This window comes from Sminthopsis crassicaudata, chromosome 1, assembly GCF_048593235.1.
Source record: "Sminthopsis crassicaudata isolate SCR6 chromosome 1, ASM4859323v1, whole genome shotgun sequence".
Taxonomy (NCBI): domain Eukaryota; kingdom Metazoa; phylum Chordata; class Mammalia; order Dasyuromorphia; family Dasyuridae; genus Sminthopsis; species Sminthopsis crassicaudata.
The window spans coordinates 164,695,924-164,717,592 of NC_133617.1; the positions used below are offsets into that span (position 1 = coordinate 164,695,924).

General features: G+C 32.7%; 1 protein-coding gene across 2 annotated transcripts in view; it reads left to right on the top strand.

Annotated features, from left to right (window-relative positions):
• Window positions 1-21,669, top strand: part of CDYL (chromodomain Y like) — a 159,090-nt gene that overhangs the window by 58,450 nt on the left and 78,971 nt on the right. The window contains exons 2-3 of one of the 2 annotated variants that reach the window (XM_074270843.1): window positions 12,332-12,397; window positions 12,830-13,496. In XM_074270843.1, coding sequence (XP_074126944.1) covers window positions 12,374-12,397; window positions 12,830-13,496 — 691 coding nt within the window. In that variant the 5' untranslated portion in view covers window positions 12,332-12,373. The remainder of the gene's footprint in view (window positions 1-12,331; window positions 12,398-12,829; window positions 13,497-21,669) is intronic. The other variant, XM_074270851.1, reaches the window with a different exon arrangement.

Consider the following 21,669-nt stretch of genomic DNA (forward strand, 5'->3'; position numbering starts at 1 on the left):
TCAAATGAAGAACCATTTTGGCATGCCACAGATAACAAAATGCAAATGCTTTTCAGTATACTGTAGCCAACCACTTCTTCCCTTCAGTTTACTATACCTGGGAAAAAGAAAACAGAGACTAACATATCAATTCTTAGAATGTCTGCAAAAAAAAAAAGAAAAGATTTTAGTAAACATATGCTATTCGAAACATGCAATCTTTAACCAACAGCTAATGACAAAAAAACAAATTCAAAGTGAAAGTTACACCACAAACTAGTTGATCACTCAAAGATATACCTACAAGTGAATCAAAAAAGTTTTGGATTTGTACAACCCAAGCATCAGGTAACTTTCTTTTATTATGCATTTGGTGACTACCACAAATATAATTATAGTTTAGATTAGAAAAACACATTTATGCAGGATTTATTTACTTCTCCAGAAACTGCAACAAGTAATGGATTATGAATAGTATTGCCTCAAGCAGAGTAATGGAAGTTATAAAATCAACTGAAAAAGTGTGAAGAGGGATGAATATAGCATTTGTATTTCTATATATGCAAAATTCTGGTAAGTACTGAATGCAAATAAAAAAGACAGCTCCTGCTCTCAAGGAGCTCACATTCCAAGGCATGAAAGGTTTTTGTCATATTAGACAGTCTTGATAAGTGTAAAGTATACCTCAGAATTGTTATAATTTGCATTTCTCTATTCAATTTTTCATATGCCGATAGATAATAATTTTTCTGAAAACTGCCTGTTCTTTTCCTTGGAACATTTATCAATTAGGAAATGGTATATTCTTATACATTTGATTCAATTCTCTGTATTTGAGACATAAGGCTTTATCAAAGACAGTTGCTATAGAGATTGTTTCCCAGCTTTCTCTCTAATGTTGGTTGTACCCTCCCCCCCACTTTTTGTTTAGTATGATTTCTAGTTCATCTTTGTAAGTTTGGTAGAATTAGTCTGTGAATATTACCAGGACTAGGAGTGTGCTTTTGTTTTCCCCTTTTGGTAGTTCCTTACAACTAGTTTGTTTTCCGAGACTAGATTATTTAAAATTTTTATCTGATCTTCTTAAAATTTAATGGTTTTGAAGATAGTCCTCTGCAGTCTTTTGTTTAGTACATACCTATGCATAATATGGTCTAATTATTTTTGTTTTTTGTTTTATTGTGATTTCACCTTATTATTTTTCTTCTAATTATTGGTATCACTATTTTCCATTTTATTATGTATCGAATAAGACTTTGAGTCACCTGAGTGCCATGAGTTTCCATCTATCATGACCCAGGCCTTCCTCTTCATCATTACCTCCTGATTTCTACATTCACCTCTTTCTCCTTGTGTACATCTAAAAAGAAGTCTCTTTCACTCTCCTACATTTCTTAAACCTGGTCTATTAAAGAAAATCTCTTCAGATCCAGTTTTCTTTCTATATTTCCTTAGTGGATATTTCATGTTTTTTCATTTATTTTTTTAAAGCTCAGATTTGTAGAGAAAGGGACTCTGGACTGCACTCTGAATATATACTCCATTATTTTTAGCTATATCTATAATGTGTTTTCTAGTGTATGCTGAATATAAACATATTTTTCAAATTTCCTTTCATTTGTGTTTAAAAGGGTTTTTTTCCTCTTTGAAGAATTTATCTTTGAATAAAACTCTGGTTTAACCAATATGTCATTTGGAATGGGGGGAAGTATAAATATTTAAATTGTCTTTTTTTTAAATTTAAGTAGTTCAGAATAGTAGCTTTCTTAGAGTAGTCAGGTTTTTTGACTTCTTGAGTGTACATTTCCTGTCATTGAGGTCAATATGTTTTACTTTGAGAACATGTTTTGACTGAATGTTATTGATTTTTATTTTTTTCTAGATTTTTCTTCACTTCTGTGTATTTGCTTTCCCTATCAATTGTACTCTTTTATTTCTTTGGTTAGACTTGCCATTGCAGAGTCTATTCTGCCATTTAATTTGCTATACCCTTAAAAGTTGTCACATCTCATTTAAATCCACTCTGGAAGAATGTATTATGGTTCCATATTGTCGTCAAATTCCAAAAGGGCTTTTGTCTTACACAGTGTTGTCTCAATTTCTTCTTTCGAAGTATTTATTCAAAGAAGCCCAAACTTGTTTACTCTATCTGAAGTAGACATTTCTTTGTGCTACTTATGTTTTCCTTGTTGATTTATCTGTTTATGGGTCACATTCTTTTTGCATGTTCTTTTTTTCCTTCTCCTGAAGTCTTTATTACTTTTAATCCTTATTTTCCCCAGTTGCTCACTTTCTCATTACTTATCCTTCCCTTGTGGTCTTCCTTGGGGTTGGCTTTCCAAAGCCTCGTCTACGTGCAATTCAGTTTGTTGTTTTAGATTTCTACCCCATGTGATTTTTGAGGCAACAACTGTGCAGTGGGTGCATGCTGACCTGCCTCAAGATTATCACCATGCCCCAAAGTCCCACCCAGCCCCTACTTGCCACAACAGAGTACTTCCAAGCTGGTGATGTGTAGCCACTATTTATTTCTGGTTTTTTGGAATTATAGATCTCCCAGGGGGAGGTTGGGGAACATTAGGGTATGGAATTGAGCTCCTTTCAAGCCCAGATGAAAGTCCTCCACTGTCCCAAAGAGATCTTTGGCAGCACCCACAGCCTGGATAAGGATCTCCAAGGCACTGGAAATTGGGAGGGAGACTAAGGTGTGAGGCTGCTAGTCATTGGGTCAAGTGCTCAATGCACTCTTGGGATAGGGGTGCTGAAGTCATAGGCATGAGCTCCTTAAGTAAAACATTCATTCTTCTTTGGAATAACATAATGTCCACTTTTGGTTTTCTAAGTCAATATGCATCCTGGAGGGATCCATTTCTATTTGAATTTTGGCATCCATGTTGTAGATTATGAAGATAGTGGAATGAAGTTCCTGTAGTTTTAGCATATAGTTTCTGTTTTGGAGAAGCTTGTGGGAAGGATCAGCTAGGCCCTTCTATATTTTGTTCGCAAGACCCAAGAACCCTGCAGAGGAAAATTTAAAGATTTAGAGTTAATAGATGAGAATTATGGTATTGCAACAAAAATCAGGCGTAGAAAGGTACAGCTCTGACTCATTTTATTGCATATTAGTGTATCTTTTTAGTAAAAGTCTTCATATGAGATTAGCACTGGCCTAGAAGATAATAATGCTGATCAGCTATCTTTCTTATCAATTTTTTGGTCCCTGTTTTATGATAGATTCTTTGATGGGTACCACTGATAATAATGACAAAAGTGAGTCTACAATCTCTTGAGTTTAATTTCCAAGATTGAAGAGAAATAATCTCTGGAATCAGGAAACCTTAAATTAAAATCTAGCTTCATACATCTAATTAACTATGAACTTTTAATTGCCTCAAATTTCCATATCTGTTATATAATAAGGATAATACCTGCCTTCTAGAGGTGGTGTACTGCATAATTTCTGACACATAGTGGGTGATACACAAATTCTAGGTACTAGTATTACTACTACTTGCATCACTAATCACATGTCAACATTTGGGGAAAGCTTAATATAATGCAGATCTTGTGGCAGTTACAAATTGTGTCATAATGGTTAAGAGGCATTCCTGGAGTTCAGGCCTCTCCTAGTGCCAAAAAAAGTGATTTTAGCTAATAAAATGCTTTTAAGGTCTTATATCTTCTAGGATCATTTTTTAGAGAATTGATTTCATACTTCTTGGATATATTATGAGATCTAGTGGTTTATGGCTATTTAAACTATAGTATGGAACAGGTAAAGCACTTACTGCATTCTTCTCTCCAAAAGTGCCAATGGCTAAAAGGATAAAAGAAATTTAATAATTATTGTCATCAGAGCCAATCAATTCACATATATTGGATTTTAGGAGTAAATGAGGAATGAGTCTGTTCTTTTGAAACATTTGAAAATGTTAAATGGCTATTACTCTGAAGTGTTACTTTACATTCTGATGTTACTTGAAAATATCATTTTTATATGTGTATATCTCTATAACCAGAGCACTTAAGATATATTAGGAAATCATTTTGTTTGCTAGTTCCCTTCAAGTTATAGATCTTGTAAAAAAAAACAAACAAAAAAAAAAAACAAAAACCACACCGCCCCCTTGCAATTTTATGTGCCAGAAAATGCAGATATTTAATGTTAAGCATTTTATACTGTTCACTATGTTTTTGATTTGGGAGGGGCAGTTTGTTTTTTGTTTTGTTTTGATTTGGGATTTTTTTTAACTTTTCCCAGTTAATGTCAATTTATGTCAGTCTTTTTTTTTTTTTTTAACATTTGTTTTTAAAATTCTGAGTTTCAGATTCTCACCCTTCTTCCCCAATCCAGACCCTGTTGAGAAGGCATATATGTGAATTTACACAAAATATTTCCCTAAAACTAATGTTCTAAGAAAACATAGATTTCTCCTTCCCTCCCCAAAAACCTTCAAGGAAAAAAAGTTTATTTCAGTCTGTATTCAGACACAAGTCGATTCTTTCTCTAAGCATAGATAACATTTTTCATTAAGATATATTTTAAGTGGTGGTGGGGCACCTGCCATTGGTATCTGTATTTAGATATGAACTATCTTGAAGTACTTTTAATGGTCCTTTGTGTACATTTGTATGTTGTTTTATTTTTCCTCTAGAAAGATGCCATTTCAACTTGAAAGGGAGTCAGGTTTTGTTTGTTTGTTTGTTTTTAATCAAAGGATGCAAATCTATTCATGTTTAAAATCACATGAATATCAGTTGTCACAAATGATATCTTATCATCGATTATCATTAAATAAATGTTTTTTTTATATTACGGCTTACTTAATTGAAGTATCTTCATTATCTAGTCCTACAATATTTCTAATGTTCTATTGATGATTGCCATTTATCATTTTAAAAACAGGTGTCGAATTTTTTTTAATGTCTTCTGTTCTTTACATTTCCATAGGTTCCCTTTACATTCCTTTTCTAGAGCCATTTCATTTAAGAAATAATATTTTCAAGATAGCACAAACGAGAGAAATGGGCATATTGTTTAGTACATTTAAAACATTTTTTGATGTGCCAAATGGAACACCAGTGGGTCTCCCTTATCTATGAAGGAATAATTTTGGAGTGATTTCCTATATCTCTTCTTTTAAACTGTTCTTTATTTTGCAACATTTGTGTGTGTGTGTGTGTGTGTGTGTGTGTGTGTGTGTGTGTGTGTGCTGTAATCATTATATATTGTTTTCTACATTTTATTTTGCTCTGCATCAGTGTGTATAGATTCTCTGCCTTAGTCACATTCATTATTTCTTACAACAGTTGTTACACATTACACTCATGTATTATGTTTTTGTTTAGATATTTCTCAATTAATGGACATCCACTTTTGTTTCTAGTTTTTTGCTATCACCATGTGCAAATATTCTGCTGAATGTGGGCTTTTCTTATCAATAGTCTTCTTGGAATATAAGCCTAGTAATGGAATCTCCCTGTTATGGACATTTTAGTCTATTTATTTGTATAATTCCAAATTGCTTTTCAAAATGGTTATTGCACCAAAATACATCAATGGGTTTGTCTTCTTGCTATCCTTCCAACATTAATTATTTTCTTTTGTTGTCTTTGTTGATTTGAAGGCTATAAGGTCAAAATCTCGCAATTTATTTCCCTTTCTTACCAATAATTTATGTGTCTAGTTCTCTTAAAAATAGTTGAATTCATTGACATGAGGAGCAGTTAAGTTTTCAATGCTGTTTTATTTAACATTGATTCTAACTTAGCTAGAAATTATCTGTAATAGATCTTTGGTTATCCCACTAGAGCTGTACAATTTCATTGCCTTTTGATTACAGAATTCAGTCAGTACAAATTAAGGTTTAGTGTTGGCCTGAGCTTAAAATATATTCAGTAAGAATGATTCTGTGACCAAATAAGAATTCTCATGAAAACTAAAAAGTTTAGTTTTGTATAATGTTACTTTTTGTAACTTGTTCCTTTATCCCTTATATATGCAGATTTGGATTTAGGGTAAGGTCACAAAGAAAACTAGGATGTCTCATCTGGAACCATGGCCTAATAGGAGCAAAACTCTTAGACAAGAAAGTATGTTTTAGTATATATAAAAGTCTAGTATAGATAATCTTATATTGTTCTCTAAAGGTACTGTATAGACCAGATACTTGATTTTCCTCTTACATGAATGACTATACTAAAATATACTCATCTTTCTACTTGCTGCTCCTTCTTCCCATCTAGTTTCCCAGAATGTAAGCTTCTTAAGAATAAGAATGACAAAAAGTTTCACTTTTCTATGCCCAGTGACAATCACAGAATTTATGTGCATTAGGTGCTGAATAATGAATAATGACACTTGTTAAGGTCTGAGATCACATTTGAACTCAGGTCCTCCAGACTTTGGGGCTGGTGCTCTAGACACTTCTTTACCTAGCTGCCCCTTCTGACTGAAGAAAAAAATGGTTTTTTTTTGTCTGCTTGTTTTCCTTTTTGCGAGGGGCAGGGAAGAGAATGTCATCAAAGAAGGCTACTAGATGTTAGCATATCTGAAGTAGGTCTGAAAATGTACCAGTAGTTTGCAGGTAAGCAATATCATATGGAAAAAAAAAAAAAAAAAAGGAAATAAGAAATCATGGGATATGTTAAGAAACTATAGATAGACCTGATTGGTTAGATAGTGTGTGAATGGAAATTGTCAAGGCCTTTGAGTATACATTTTATTCAGGTTTTTTATATAGGGGTAGAAAGGTGACATAACTATAGGTACTTTGGGAAAGTTAAGCCATAGTGTATAATATAAATTGAGGAATCTTCCATAATTTCAGCAGGGTCCTGACTGCTGCAGAAGCCTTCTAAACATTCCTTAAGAAGGAGTAAATAGTCTCTTTAGTCCCATTTCAGAAAAAGAAATAGAACAAGCTATTAACCAACTCCCTAAGAAAAATCCCCAGGACCAGATGGATTTACATGGGAATTCTACCAAACATTTAAAGAACAATTAACTCCAATGCTATATAAACTATTTGAAAAAATAGGGATTGAAGGAAACCTACCAAATTCCTTTTATGACACAGACATGGTACTGATACCTAAACCAGGTAGGTTGGAAACAGAGAAAGAAAATTATAGACCAATCTCCCTAATGAATATTGATGCTAAAATCTTAAATAAAATATTAGCAAAAAGACTACAGAAAATCATCACACCAGGATAATACACTGACCAAGTAGGATTTATACCAGGAATGCAGGGCTGGTTTGATATTAGGAAAACTATTAGCATAATCGACTATATCAATAACCAAATTAACAAAAACCATATGATCATCTCAGTAGATGCAGAAAAAGCATTTGACAAAATCCAACATCCATTCCTACTAAATACACTTCAGAGTATTGGAATAAATGGACTATTCCTTAAAATAATCAGGAGCATATATTTAAAACCGTCAGTAAACATCATATGTAATGGTGATAAACTGGAACCTTTCCCAGTAAGATCAGGAGTGAAACAAGGTTGCCCACTATCACCATTACTATTCAATATTGTATTAGAAATGCTAGCCTCAGCAATGAGTCGGAGAAAAAGATTAAAAGAATTAGAGTAGGTAATGAGGAAACCAAACTATCACTCTTTGCAGATGATATGATGGTATGCTTAGAGAACTGCAAAGATTCTGCTAAAAAGCTATTAGAAATAATTCATAACTTTAGCAAAGTTGCAGGATGCAAAATAAATCCACATAAATGCTCAGCATTTTTATACATTACCAACAAAATCCAACAGCAAGAGATAGAGAAATTCCATTCAAAATAACTATCTATAGTATAAAATATTTGGGAATCTGTTTACCAAAGGAAAGTCAGGAATTATATGAACAAAAATAAAGTCATTAATTGGAAAAATATTAATTAAGTGCTCATGGATAGGCCGAGAGAATATAATAAAGATGACAATACTCCCTGAACTAATCTATTTATTTAGTGATATACCAATCAGACTCCCAAGAAACTATTTTAATGACCTAGAAAAAAATAACAACAAAATTCATATGGAAGAACAAAAGGTTGAGAATTTCAAGGGAATTAATGGAAAAAAAAAATCAAAAGAAGGTGGCCTAGCTGTACCTGATCTAAAACTATATTATAAAGCAACAGTCACCAAAACCATTTGGTATTGGCTAAGAAATAGACTAGTTGATCAGTGGAATAGGTTAGGTTCACAGGACAAGATAGTGAATAAATATAGCAATTAGAATTTGACAAACCCAAGGATCCCAACTTTTGGGATAAGAATTCATTATTTGACAAAAACTGCTGGGAAAACTGGAAATTAGTATGGCAGAAACTAGGCATGGACCCACACTTAACACCACATACTAAGATAAGATCAAAATGGGTCCATGATTTAGGCATAAAGAATGAGATCATAAATAAATTAGAGGAATATAGGATAGTTTACCTCTCAGACTTGTGGAGGAGGAAGGAATTTGTGTCCAAAGGAGAACTAGAGATCATTATTGATCACAAAATAGAGAATTTTGATTACATCAAATTAAAAAGCTTCTATACAAACAAAACCAATGCAAACAAGATTAGAAGGGAAGTAACAAACTGGGAAAACATTTTTACAGTTAAAGGTTTTTGATGAAGGCCTCATCTCCAAAATATACAGAGAATTGACTCTAATTCATAAGAAATCAAGCCATTCTCCAATTGATAAATGGTCAAAGGATATGAACAGACAATTTTCAGATGATGAAATTGAAACTATTTCCACTTATATGAAAGTGTTCCAAATCACTATTGATCAGAGAAATGCAAATCAAGACAACCCTGAGATACCACTACACATCTGTCAGATTGGCTAAGATGACAGGGAAAAAATGATGAATGTTGGAGGGGATGTTGGAAAACTGGGACACTGATGCATTTTTGGTGGAGTTGTGAAAGAATTCAACCATTCTGGAGAACAATCTGGAATTATGCCCACAAACTGTGAATACTCTTTGATCCAGCAGTGCTACTACTGGGCTTATATCCCAAAGAAATACTAAAGAAGGGAAGGGGACTTCTATGTGCCAAAATGTTTGTGGCTGGAAACTGGAAAATGAATGGATGTCCATCAATTGGAGAATGGTTGGGTAAATTATGGTATATGAATGTTATGGAATATTATTGTTCTGTAAGAAATGACCAGCAGGATGAATACAGAGAGGCTTGGAGAGACTTACATCAACTGATGCTGAGTGAAATGAGCAGAACTAGGAGATCATTATACACTTCAACAACAATACTGTGTGAAGATGCATTCTGATGGAAGTGGATATCTTCAACAAAGAGAAGATTTAACTCAGATCCAGTTGATCAGTGATGGACAGAATCAGCTACACCCAGAGAAGGAACACTGGAAAATCAGTGTAAACTATTTGCATTTTTGTTTTTCTTCGCAGGTTATTTTTACCTTCTGAATCCAATTCTTCCTGTGCAACAAAAAATTCGGTTCTGCACATATATATTGTATCTAGGATCTACTATAACACATTTAACATGTATGGGACTGCCTGCCATATAGGGGAGGGGGTGGAGGGAAGGAGGGGAAAATTCAGAATAGAAGTGAGTGCAAGGGATAATGTTGTAAAAAATTACCCATGCATATATATTGTAAAAAAAAAAAAAAAGTTATAATTATAAAATTAATAAAAATAAATGAATGAATGAGTAAACATTCCTTAAAAGATATCTCTACCACTCCACACAACCTGTTGATCCAAACCACCTTTTCTCTTTTTAAGCCTTACACAGTATTCCTTCTTTAAAACTTTTCATCTGGAGAACTTGACCTAGCCCTATCCCCAGTTTTGTTTTGTTTTTTTAAGGGTAATTTGCAAAGAGCTTTCTTTCTCTGTCCGTTGCTCCAATCTATGAAGTATAGTTGGTCATTTGCCGTGCCAAGGCAGACTTCTTACAAAATTCACTCAATCTCATTCCCTTCTCTTCCATTCAAGTATCCAACTGTCTTCATATGTTTCTGTTTTATTTACTGTTTCCTTCCTTTGCATACCAAGTTGCTCCATCCTTAAAATACTCTGATTAGAAAGCTATCTACATTATATTTTCTTCTCTGTTTCTTCCATACTTTCTGAAATTTAGCTTTTAGCTTCATCTTTAATCATATTTGATCCTAGCATGTTTTTGTATCTACCAAATTTATTTACAGTCTTCCACATTAGAATGTTAGGTCCCTGAGGGAAGGGAACTATTCCTGTCTTAATATTATATGGGTTTAAAATAGTTTTGACACATAATGAATACCTACTGTTTGTTAATTGATTTGATCCTTCTTGACCTTTCTTCAGCATTTGGTACATTTGATTACCTTTCATTTCTTTATCCCTTCGATTTTTTTTATTTATTTATTTACTGTGTATCTTTTGTATTTTAACAAAGTGGCTGGCATGGTAAACATTTAATAAATGCTTGTTGATTGATTCTAAACTTGTAAGGAAGGAATTGGGTTTTGTTGTTTGTTCTTTGGTAGTTTGATTGACTTGCATTAGCTACTTCTTAGAAATGTTATTATTTACTTCAATATTATTGTATGTATTCTCATTGTTTTGCTTTATTTGCTCAGCATCAGTTTTTGCAAGGCTCACCATATTTTCTGAATCTTTCAATGATGAGAAATTTAAGTCGGTCCAAGTTCAAATTTGACCTTTTTTACTCAGTATCCTAATAGATTACTTATCAATAAAGAAGTGATAGAAAATTAAATTGATGGAAAATTTTTAATACTTTTTTTTTAAAGTATGTGTTCTATGAAAATAAAAGTCAGGTCTACTTTGAGTAGACTGATTTAGTCAAAGGAAAGGGGAGAGGTAACTTGTGGTAACTTGTTTCTTTAAATTTACAAACTGTGGGAAAACTTGACAATAAAGAATGGCAGACTTCTGCTCTTTGAATATTATTGGTTCTTGTAATCATTTCTTTTTTTTAAAAGAATATTCCTTAGTTTAAGTAGAGTTAGCATTTCATCTGGGAACAATATGAAGGTTTCATGGATGAGGTAGCATCCAAGGTGGTCTTAGGTAGAAGAGAGTGATTTCAATAGGCATAGAAAGGAGCATATTTGAGATCATGGCCACAGCTGGTGGAAGAGTATAAGCCAGATTTAGGTGGACCCACCATTTTTGTATTAAGATTTTCAATTTATTCAAGATTTTTCAACAAGTTATCACTGCATTCATTTAAAAAGAGCTTTGCATATACATTGGTTCTAATTGTACAGGTACTCGTAAGGCATTGCTTTGTCATACACTTAAAGGATCCAGGATTTTTCTATCTGACTTGCATTATCTGTCACCTCCCCTGTTTCAAATGTGAACTCATGAAGAGCAGAGAACTATTTTCATTTCTGTTTTTATCCATTTTCTATTTCTATTTGTATAAGCGCTTTACACACAATAGTATTTAATAAAGGCTCCGTTCATTCATTTAGTATTATGTCCTTTATGCAAATGAATATCTTTAAAAAGAATGTAATATAAAGTAATGAGGGAAAAAGCCATGCATAGTCAATAGAAAGACTAACTCGATCAAGTCAGGAAAACTTGGGTTTAAGTCCAACCTTGTCACATATTGTCTGGGTGATGCAAAACAAGGTACTTAATTGCTTCCAGCAATTCTCTAATACCATATATAGATTGCAGAACAGTTGTCAATATGAGGGAGTTTTCTCATTTCTAATCATCTAAATGAGTAGTTCTCATGAAAATTAATTTTTTCCTTGTGCTTTTATTCTTTGTTATGAAGTATTATGTGGCACACTGAAAATTCAAATTGGCTATATTGTAGAATTATCAGGAGACTATCATAGAAGTCACTGTGTCTTCAGTAAGAGCAGCCATTTTTGTTGAGCTCTTTATGAGTTCAAAGTCTGTCCTTAAGTTGGTGTATACATCTAATAAACAAGATTTGTTTGACTTTGTGTCCTTGGTAAGTAAGATTTATAGGTTTTGTGTTGTTTTTTAAATCTGCATTAGTATCAAAATTTTGTGGCATACCTAGTAAAAACTGTGGCATATCCTTTGAGAATCATTGCTCCAGCAATGAAGTCAGTTTCAGAACTCTTTCTACCTTCTCCAAAAGTAATTAAATTCTCAGATTCCAAAAATGTGTAGAGAAAAATCTAGCCCATTTTAATTAATATAAGTCCTTTTTAAGGACTCTTAATACCTCTTTTTTACTTGGCCATTTATTTAGAATAGGACCAACCAAGGTCATAAGTTTTCTTTTTCTATGAGCATGTCTTCATACAGAGATAATGAAACTCTGTTCCTCATTCGCAGACTGGACCCCCTAATCACAGTTAGCTCCTGTTCCACAGATGCATGCTCTTAATGGTCACAAAGGTGGTGAGTATGGATCACTCTGTTCATCCCATTACTCATTCAGAGCCAAGGTGACAATAGATCAAATCTGTTGCATAACCTTTACATATAATAGAAAATTTAGAGGGAAAATAATATGGAGATATATATATATATATGTATGTATGTATGTATGTATGTATGATAGCACCTTAGCCTGAACAAAAAACAACAAAAAGTTTGAGTCATTCACTTGTTTATATGTGCTTCGCCAAACAAATAAAAACCTAGTGGTTAGGTTGTTGAAATTTTAAGGAAATTACTTAAATTTTGAACAATTGCCCTTTTGGTTTCAGAGAAACTTTGTGTTTTTTCTCTTTGATATTTTTGTTTTGTTTTGGGAAGTGTTTATTATTAAACCTTACCGTTTCACATAGACCCAATATAATGTCTTCAACTTTGCTTTTTTCTTAACAGGTGGAAAGAATCGTTGACAAGAGAAAAAACAAGAAAGGAAAAACAGAGTATTTGGTTCGATGGAAAGGCTATGACAGTGAAGATGATACTTGGGAACCTGAACAGCATCTTGTGAATTGTGAGGAATATATACATGACTTTAACAGGCGTCACAACGAAAAACAAAAGGAAAGCACATTAACCAGAACAAATAGGACCTCTCCAAACAACGCTAGGAAACAAATTTCCAGATCTACCAATAGCAGTTTTCCAAAAACGGCTCCCAAATCACTTGTTATTGGGAAAGAACACGATTCAAAAAATAATCAATTATTTAATGCCAACCAGAAGTTTAGGAAAAACACATCGCCATCTCTTTCAAGCCGAAAAAATATGGACCTTGCAAAATCTGGTATTAAAATTCTGGTTCCCAAGAGTCCTATTAAGAGTAGGACAGCAGTCGATGGCTTTCAGAATGAGAGCCCTGACAAACTGGATCAAATCGAACAAGATCAAGAAGATTCTGTAGCCCCAGAAGTGGCAGCAGAAAAACCAGTTGGAGCTTTATTAGGTCCTGGTGCAGAAAGAGCTAGAATGGGAAGCAGGCCAAGAATACATCCATTAGTGCCTCAGCTGCCTGTCCCTGTGACAGCCACAATTGCCTCAGGATTAGCAATCAATGGGAAAGGTAAGTGTTTCTTAAAAAGATGCTTGGCTCTTTATTAAGTAGATTCTGCTTCTGCTTAAGGAATATCCATCCTATAGAAAAGAGTGTAAATCTAAGGTAGGGTGGTTGTTCTTCCTGTAAATCAAGGGTGGCTTGCTGGATAGTGTGTTTTTAAGATTATTGCTACCAGCATTTATTTTAAACTTATTAGATACGTTTGTTTTACTTGATATTCAGCCTCCAGTTACAAAATGAACTGTCATTACTTTGAATTCTTTAATATCACAAAAATATGTTCCAAACAAAATGCCTTGAATGTTAGGAGTATGTAATGAAGACAATCCCAAGATTTAAACTAGTCTTTTCTTCTCCAAACTATTTCTTGAAGTTATACATTTATAACACAGAGATATTGTATATAAATTTGTCTGAGCCACTTAAGCCATAGGATGATGAAGTAGTGACACAACTTATTTCTTTAGATGCTGGTCCATTGGAATAACTTATCTTTCTGACTTAGGTTAAAGTTTACCTTACAGTAATTCAGGACATTGCTCTTATTTTGGGGCAAGTAAAATAATCACTCTTTTGGGAACTTAGTGTGGTTAGCATGGAAAGGGTCCTGAATTTGAAATGATGCGGACCTAGACTCAAATCCTGGCTCTCTGTCTGTGACCTTCAACAAGGCACTTGATTCCTCTTTCTACTGTTACTCATGGTAGAACAATACATTTTAAATTTTATATTAACTTTTTAAAGTGCACAAATTTGGATAATTTATTTTAAATTCATCTTTAAAGGTATACCCTTTAGATTTTTTGGCCTTGCATCATAGTTGTAAATATTTTAATGTTCCTTGCAGATTTGCATATTTTTCAGTGACAATACAATGAACATAAGAAAAATTAGATTCTTTTCATATAAAACAAAGATAAAATGTTTCTGAGTTAGTTTCCCTGTGATTAGTAATTAATTAGATATTTGCTATTTGGGGGATTGTAATACACTTTGAAAGCCTGAACCAAATGGGATAAATGATTTTTTGTGTTCTCATACTAAGAGGTAGGATTGTATTAGAACAAGATCCAGGAAGACTGGTTTTGTAGTCCACATGTAACCATAGTCCAGTCGTTTAATTTTTTCTGAGCTGGTCTAGATTACATAAGCTGATTTCACTCTGCACTCAGTTTTTTGAAATGTTGGATCATTAAATAATGTAATAAAATAAAATCAGATCAGTTACATGTCTTTTTAATATGCCACTTTTAAATTTTAATTTTAAAAATTATTTTTAACACATGTGTAAATACATTTGGTTTTGTTTTTAATGCTATTTTGATTTAATAAACTAAAAAAAAAAAAAACCACTTACATAGGCCTACTAAATTGCAGGTACAGAAACCAATCAGGTTGATTCACCAATTAAGAATTTAGTGTTGACAAAAATAGCATTTTACTCCCATTTATTAAGGCATAAGGAACACATCAAAAGTATGGATCTCAAATCATTGCTTATACTTACAAAAATGTATAACTGCAAACATTTATCAGCCTTTAAATTGAGATGCTAATTTATAATAAAGTCATTAAACAAGCTAATATCAATTTTGGTATATGTACAGGTATTTGTCAGGTATGTTAAAATAATTGCATTCTTTTTTTTTTTTAACAAGCATATTTTAATTACATGAAATTTTATGGAACAGAAATCATGGTATTCCTTCTATTAAGATGTTTGTTTTCTTAATGTTGGGATTGATTTTAAGTAACACTAATATTTTGTGTAAAGAGAATTTTCTCGTGTTTTTTTAGTTGATCATTTCTCTAAATCTGGTCTCTTCGTGTTAGAAATTTGGGGAAAAAAAATTTCTCATTCACTTGAATGAGGAAAGGGCTTTGCCATCATCTGGAATCTGCATTATTTTCTGGAACCATGACCTTCCCCCCCCCCCCTTTACATCATTATGTCTTGCCAGTGACCTATACTTACTTTCATATTTTAAGATACTTAATTACTCTGCTGTCCCTTGTAAGAAATTAGAATCCTCAAGCAAAAGTAATTAATGAATTAGACTTTAGCATTCAGTATAGAAATATATAGTTTTCCTTGACATTTGTATTATTTTTCTTAGGAAAATGTACTCATATTTCAGTCCTTTTGGATCCTTAGCAATCCTTCATGATTTTAAATCTGGCTGGTTTGATATTTTCCTCATAATTGTGGGGTGAAGATGTTGGGGAAGGCTATGATTTTATCTCTTTTTAGGTACTAACATGTACTCTATCTAAATCCAGTTTGGCAGTTTTTTAAAACTTTCAGTCTTGGAAGGTTGCCTTTGGCAATAAGATAATTATGTCTGTCTGGGCTTAAACTTGGTTATTTTAGGTTTGTCTACTACCTTGCTGCTTCTCATATTAATGTTAAAATAATTAGTACGCTCTTATTCCAAGTGCAAGGTGTGCCCTTATCTCTGATAAGATCTAATAATCTAAGGGAAGGTACTGTGTGCCCTTATCTCTGATAAGATCTAATAATCTAAGGGAAGATACTTTTTAATTTCTATTTCCTCAGCATTTTCAAAAAAAAAAAAAAAAATCTGTTTTTTTACATCACCATTGTTATCCTGGGTTAGTTCCTTTACCCTCTCCCTCCCAGAGAGCCATCCAATTTGACAATTTTTTTATAGAAAGAAAAAAATCAAGCACAATGAATACATTTAAAAAGTTGAAAAAATAATGTATGTGTAACATCTGTGACATAATGGGTTGGGGAAGTCTTATCTCTTCATTCGAGTATTGTTTGATCTTTAATTTTTTTACATTTAATTGGGAGAAGCATGTTATCATTTATATTGTTATAGTTATATATTGTATTCTTTCTCTGCTTATTTCATTGTGTATCCTACAACTTCCATGTTTCTCTGTACTCATCACACTTTTTTTTTTCCTTGCAGCACAATAATTTTTTTTTACATTTATGCACCATGATTTATTTAACCATTTTCCAGTGATTGGGCATCTATTTTGTTTCTAGTGTCTTATAACACTTGTAAATAACTTGTAAATAACTAATATTTACACTTGTAAATAACTAATATTTAATTAAATTTATATATAGATATTATGAAGTAAATGGGTACTTTCTTCTTAATATCTTCCTTGTATCCCAGTAATGGAGCTAGTCTCTGGTTCAAAGGGTCTGGGCATTTTAATAATTTCATTTTCATAATTCCAAATTGCTTTCCAAAATGGTCATTCTATTTCACAGTTTTACCAATGCTATTTTAGTGTCCCTCTCCTTCCATTTACTGTTCATTTTCTTCTTCCCTCCTATCTCTATCTTCTCCCCTACCCCCCACCCCTGCCAGATTTCAGAGTATATGGTGAAATTTATGGATTGTTTGGATACGTTCTTCTCTTATTAGTATTTTGGAGATTTTTGTATCGTTATAAATACTTTGTAGTTTTGTGAGTATTATTTGTTATATCCTTTGATCATTTATCTATTGGGGAATGGTTTTTAGTCTCTTAGCCAAACCCTTTTCAGTGAAATTTGATAGGTTTTTTCTTTCTTTTTCATAGGTCTGTTAATTTTATCCTTGAAGAAGCTTTTAAATGTCAAATAATCAGTTATCTATTTTATCTTATGTAATTACTTCTATCTTTTGTTAAGAATGCCAACTCCTTCCCATAGCTGAGAGAGGTATATGATCTACTACTTTTTAAGGTCACATATCTACTTAGAGTATATTGTGAAATAGTGTGTAAAGTGTTGGTCTGAGCCTAATTTCTACCAGTGTGTTTTTTTGTTGTTATTGTTTGTTTGTTTTTATCAAGGAAGAGTTATTGTTTTTTTCCCATAGGTAATTTATTTTTCACTTTATCAAAGATTCTTTGAGTTACTAAGTAGTTATTATTTCTGAGTCTTCCTTGAAGTCAAACCTTTTCTATTACTCTGTCTTTTTATCATGTTCTTTAAAGTGTCCCCTTGGTAATCTGATTGGTATAGCATTAAAAGTATAAATTAATTTTGGTAGTGTTCTCATTGTTATTATGTTGACACACAATTGTTAGCTACTATTATTGTTATAAATAGCAACTTTAGCTACTTTCAGGCTGTAAAATAAATCTTCAAAAATCATAGTATTTTTATATAAAAAAATCACAAGAAAAAGTAGAAAAGGACTGCAAAATGAATAAAATATCTGAGGTTCATTCACCTAAAGTGCTTAAAAGATTTGCATAAATTAAATTTAAAAGTATTCCTTAGAGAAATAAAGAACTTAAGTAGCCAGTTATTATCTATAATATTAGCCAATGTTGAACATAAATACTTACTTTGCAAAACTACTGTGTGAAACATTTTACAATTAATTACTTTATTTATTGTCCCAGCAACCTTAGGGCATAGGCACTATTATAATCCCCATTTTACTGAGGCAAGCAGACTTGTTTCAGGGTCACATAACTAAGAAATGTCTGAGTCTAGATTTGAATCCAGGTCTTCTTGTCTCAATTACTATGCTTGTTCCCTTGGATTTTCTATGTAAACCATCCTATCAGCAGAGAAGAATAATTTCATATGCTCTTTCTATCTTTAAATTTCCTTCTCTTATTGGTGGTATTGGCACATCCAGAACTATATCAAATAGTGTGAAAAATAGGCATCTATTCTTTATTTCTGTATGTTTTGGAAAAGGTTCTATTGTATTCTCTCTTTGTGTTTCTGTCTCTCTCATCAAGTGTTGGATTCTTTTCTCTCTTTTTTTGCAGTATCTTTCATAGATCATTGAATTTATTTATTAGATTGATAATTTCCTTGTTTATTTATCTTCTTATGCTTATGCTTGATGTCTTTCAGCTTTCTCCTTTGTTCACTTTCTGATTCTTTTTCCTCTGACAGCAGATCCACTGACTGGAGTCTCAAAGCATCACAGGTTCCTCCCAGATTAGGTAGTTTATATTTTACCGGCATAGATTTCTGCCTCAAAAGACTTTTAGGTGATCAGAACTGACCCCATTTGAATACTCTGCTCTTTCCCTCAGGTTTAGTGAAATACCACATAGCATCCCACACATTGTCCTGTTGTAGTTTCCTATCCTGTTTCCTATATTTCTCAGGTTTTTGTGCCTGTCAGTTGTATGTTGAACTTCACAGCACTGGTGCTATAAGGCTGGTTTCCCCAGAACTGGTAGTTAACGTTATGTAGCAGTGGTGCTACATGGTGTTGTCCTTTTCTTCTGCCTTCTAAAAGGATCTAGACACCTGAGTGTGTTGTCAGTCATCAGGGCAAATTTTCACATCCTTAAGCCAGCATCTCTAAAGCATTACAAAGAGAGGAGAAAGGTTTGTAAGGGACTTGTTTGTTTTTTGTAAGTGGGTATTTTGTGTTTTGTTTTTGTGTCTGTTAATGGCTACCAATATGGGTGATAAGGAAGGGAATCCCAAGTTAATGTTTTTGAAACCTTTTGGGTCCTGAGTGTCCTAGGCCATGGAGAAAGTTCAAATCACTTTGTGGCACATAATTTCCATTTTGAGAGGTCATGGAAATCAGATAAAACATCTCGGTCTCCATTTTTATTGTTCACATGACCTCTTTCCTCAGTGACTGTTGATGGATGAACAAATAAGGGAAAATTTTGGGGGACATTTGATTTTTCACTAAGGAGGAGGAACTTGCTGCTGTATTAGAAGTAATAGGAAACTTTCAATGAAGTGACCATTAATTGCGGTCTTAGTTTTGTAATAATGGAGAAACAGAAATCTGCCATTCTAATTTTTTTTTTTTTTACCCTAGAAGTTAGGAAAATATATTTCATTCAGAATAAAGTCCCATCAACTAAATGGCTCAAGATAAGTTTACTCAGGAGATTCAGAAGAAACTCAATGAAAATTCGGAATATATATAAATGGAAACAATTTCAATGAGGATGAAAAAATGAAAATTTTCTAAAAAGAACAATATAGATACAATGGGAACTCAAACACCAGTATAATTTAAAAAGAAATAATATACAAAATGGAAGTAAGAGCAGATGACATAAGGTGAATTGAGAAATATGACTTAATAAAAAAAAGTAAACTTAAACCAGAAATGAAAAGAAAAACGGAAACTAAAGAAAGTTTAGGAATTTTTCATACAATAGATGGGATGATAGATGTCAGTGATGATCAGTTTTCAGTGAGTTATATTTTCTCTGCAAAGGGAATACCTTTTTTTTTTTTGCAAAGGAAATGAAGAAATGAAAATAAATAAGATGTTCTTGATTCACTACACAAGATGACTTCAAAAGAACATCTGGCTATTCTTGAGTTCGTCTGACCTCGATCAATTAAAAATAGGAGTGATTCACAAGATTTGTTGTTGAATCATTTTAGTTGTGTCTGACCCTCTGTGACCTTACCTGGTGTTTTCTTAACAAAGATACTAGAGCAGTTTGCCATTTCCTTTCCTAGCTCATTTTTGCAAATTAGGAAACTGAGGAAAACTAGAAAATTAAGTGACTTGCTTAGGGGGAAACACAGGTAGTAAGAGTCTAGGGCAAGATTTGAATTCAACAAGAAGACTCTTCCTGACTCTAGGCCCAGCACTCTATCGCTACTTATCTACTTAATTCAAAAGTTTGAAAATAGGCAAAAGAAAAGAAAGAAACCAACCTGCCAAATTGAGGCCAGTGACCATTACCTATATTTAGAATTTTAATGCTTCACCTCCTTAAATGCATGCTCACTCCAAAGATCAATGATTTAATTTCATTACTACTTTGTTAGTAATAAGCTACTCTGAAAATATTTATTTTTCATAGCAAGTTATTCCAGTTCCACATTAAAACAAACCAGGTGCAGTGATTTCAGTAAGCCTGCTGTGTTGTTGTTGTTGTTGGTTTTTTTTTTTTTTTTTTTTTAATGCAACTTGAAATCTATTCTGCATAATCAAATAAATGTGAATATAATCTGCGGCTTGAAGCTCTACGAGAGAAGTTATGTGGTTTATGTAGTGGTGATGTATATCTAGTGCTATTAATGCTAGGGTTGCTCTCTGGTTGGTCATTATTTTCTCTTTCTAGGTTTCATTATCTTCATTACTCATTCCAGTGCTTATCTTTTCCCTCCTATAACATGTTTTTCTTCAGCATGATTCAGTTTTCCCATCTTACATAGGATATACATATGCATTTACAGACAACCAAGTCTTTTCTCTAAACTTGTAGTATATATTATGTTAGCATTATTTAGGCAATTTAACATTTTTTGCATTATTATATGTAACACTCTTGTTTGTACATCAGATGTTTTGTGGATGTCTTATGTCAGGTTTTTAGAATCACTTCTTTCAAGACTATAAGACTATTCAATTTATTTATTTATTTATTTATTTTATATGATTCCCTCAGCTACTTATTTCCTAAACACTCTTGTGTGTATGTGTCTCCATCCTGTATATACTTGGTCCTTTAGAACTCTAGTCTCCAGTTCCTAATTCAGTGCCTCACATAGTCATTTTAATAGAACTGCTGTCTTCAAGTTTTATTTACTGATAAACCTAGTTAGTACTCTCTTCCTTCTTAAAAGTCATGTATTTATGTATTGTGCACATGTGCACACACACGCAACCTACCCTCTGAACTATTTTGAGGTCCATTTTGAATTCTTTTTTTCTAAGCATTGTTGCAGGATTATATTGCCTACATTTTCAGATTCATAAATATTAGTTAATTGAGAAGGGAAAAAATAAAACTTGACACATTGTCCAGTATTTTGTAAACTAGATGCAGAGCCAGTTTCCCTTATTCTACCTTTAATTGTATCTTTTTTGAAAAAAAATATAGCAGTGGTTTTCTTTTTTAAATCTTCCATTTTCTTCGAATGTATCTATAATGATACAATTATTTCTTAGTTTAAAAATAGATTACTTTTTAATGTGCAGGTAAATATTAAAACTACAAAGGAAATACACCTTCTCTCAATATGAGTATTCCATTTAGCAATCTAAGAGACTCCAGTTTTCTTGTTGAAGTCAATATTAGTGCTATAAATGGGTGTCCATCCACCTTACTACTCGTTATCCATCCATTTCTAGATTTTTTTCCCCTGTAACCTTTAAAGAATGCCTCCTAACAGAATATATATCCTCACACACAACTTTCCATAAGACTTCTTGCTTATTTGTATATTATTACATATCAATAAGTA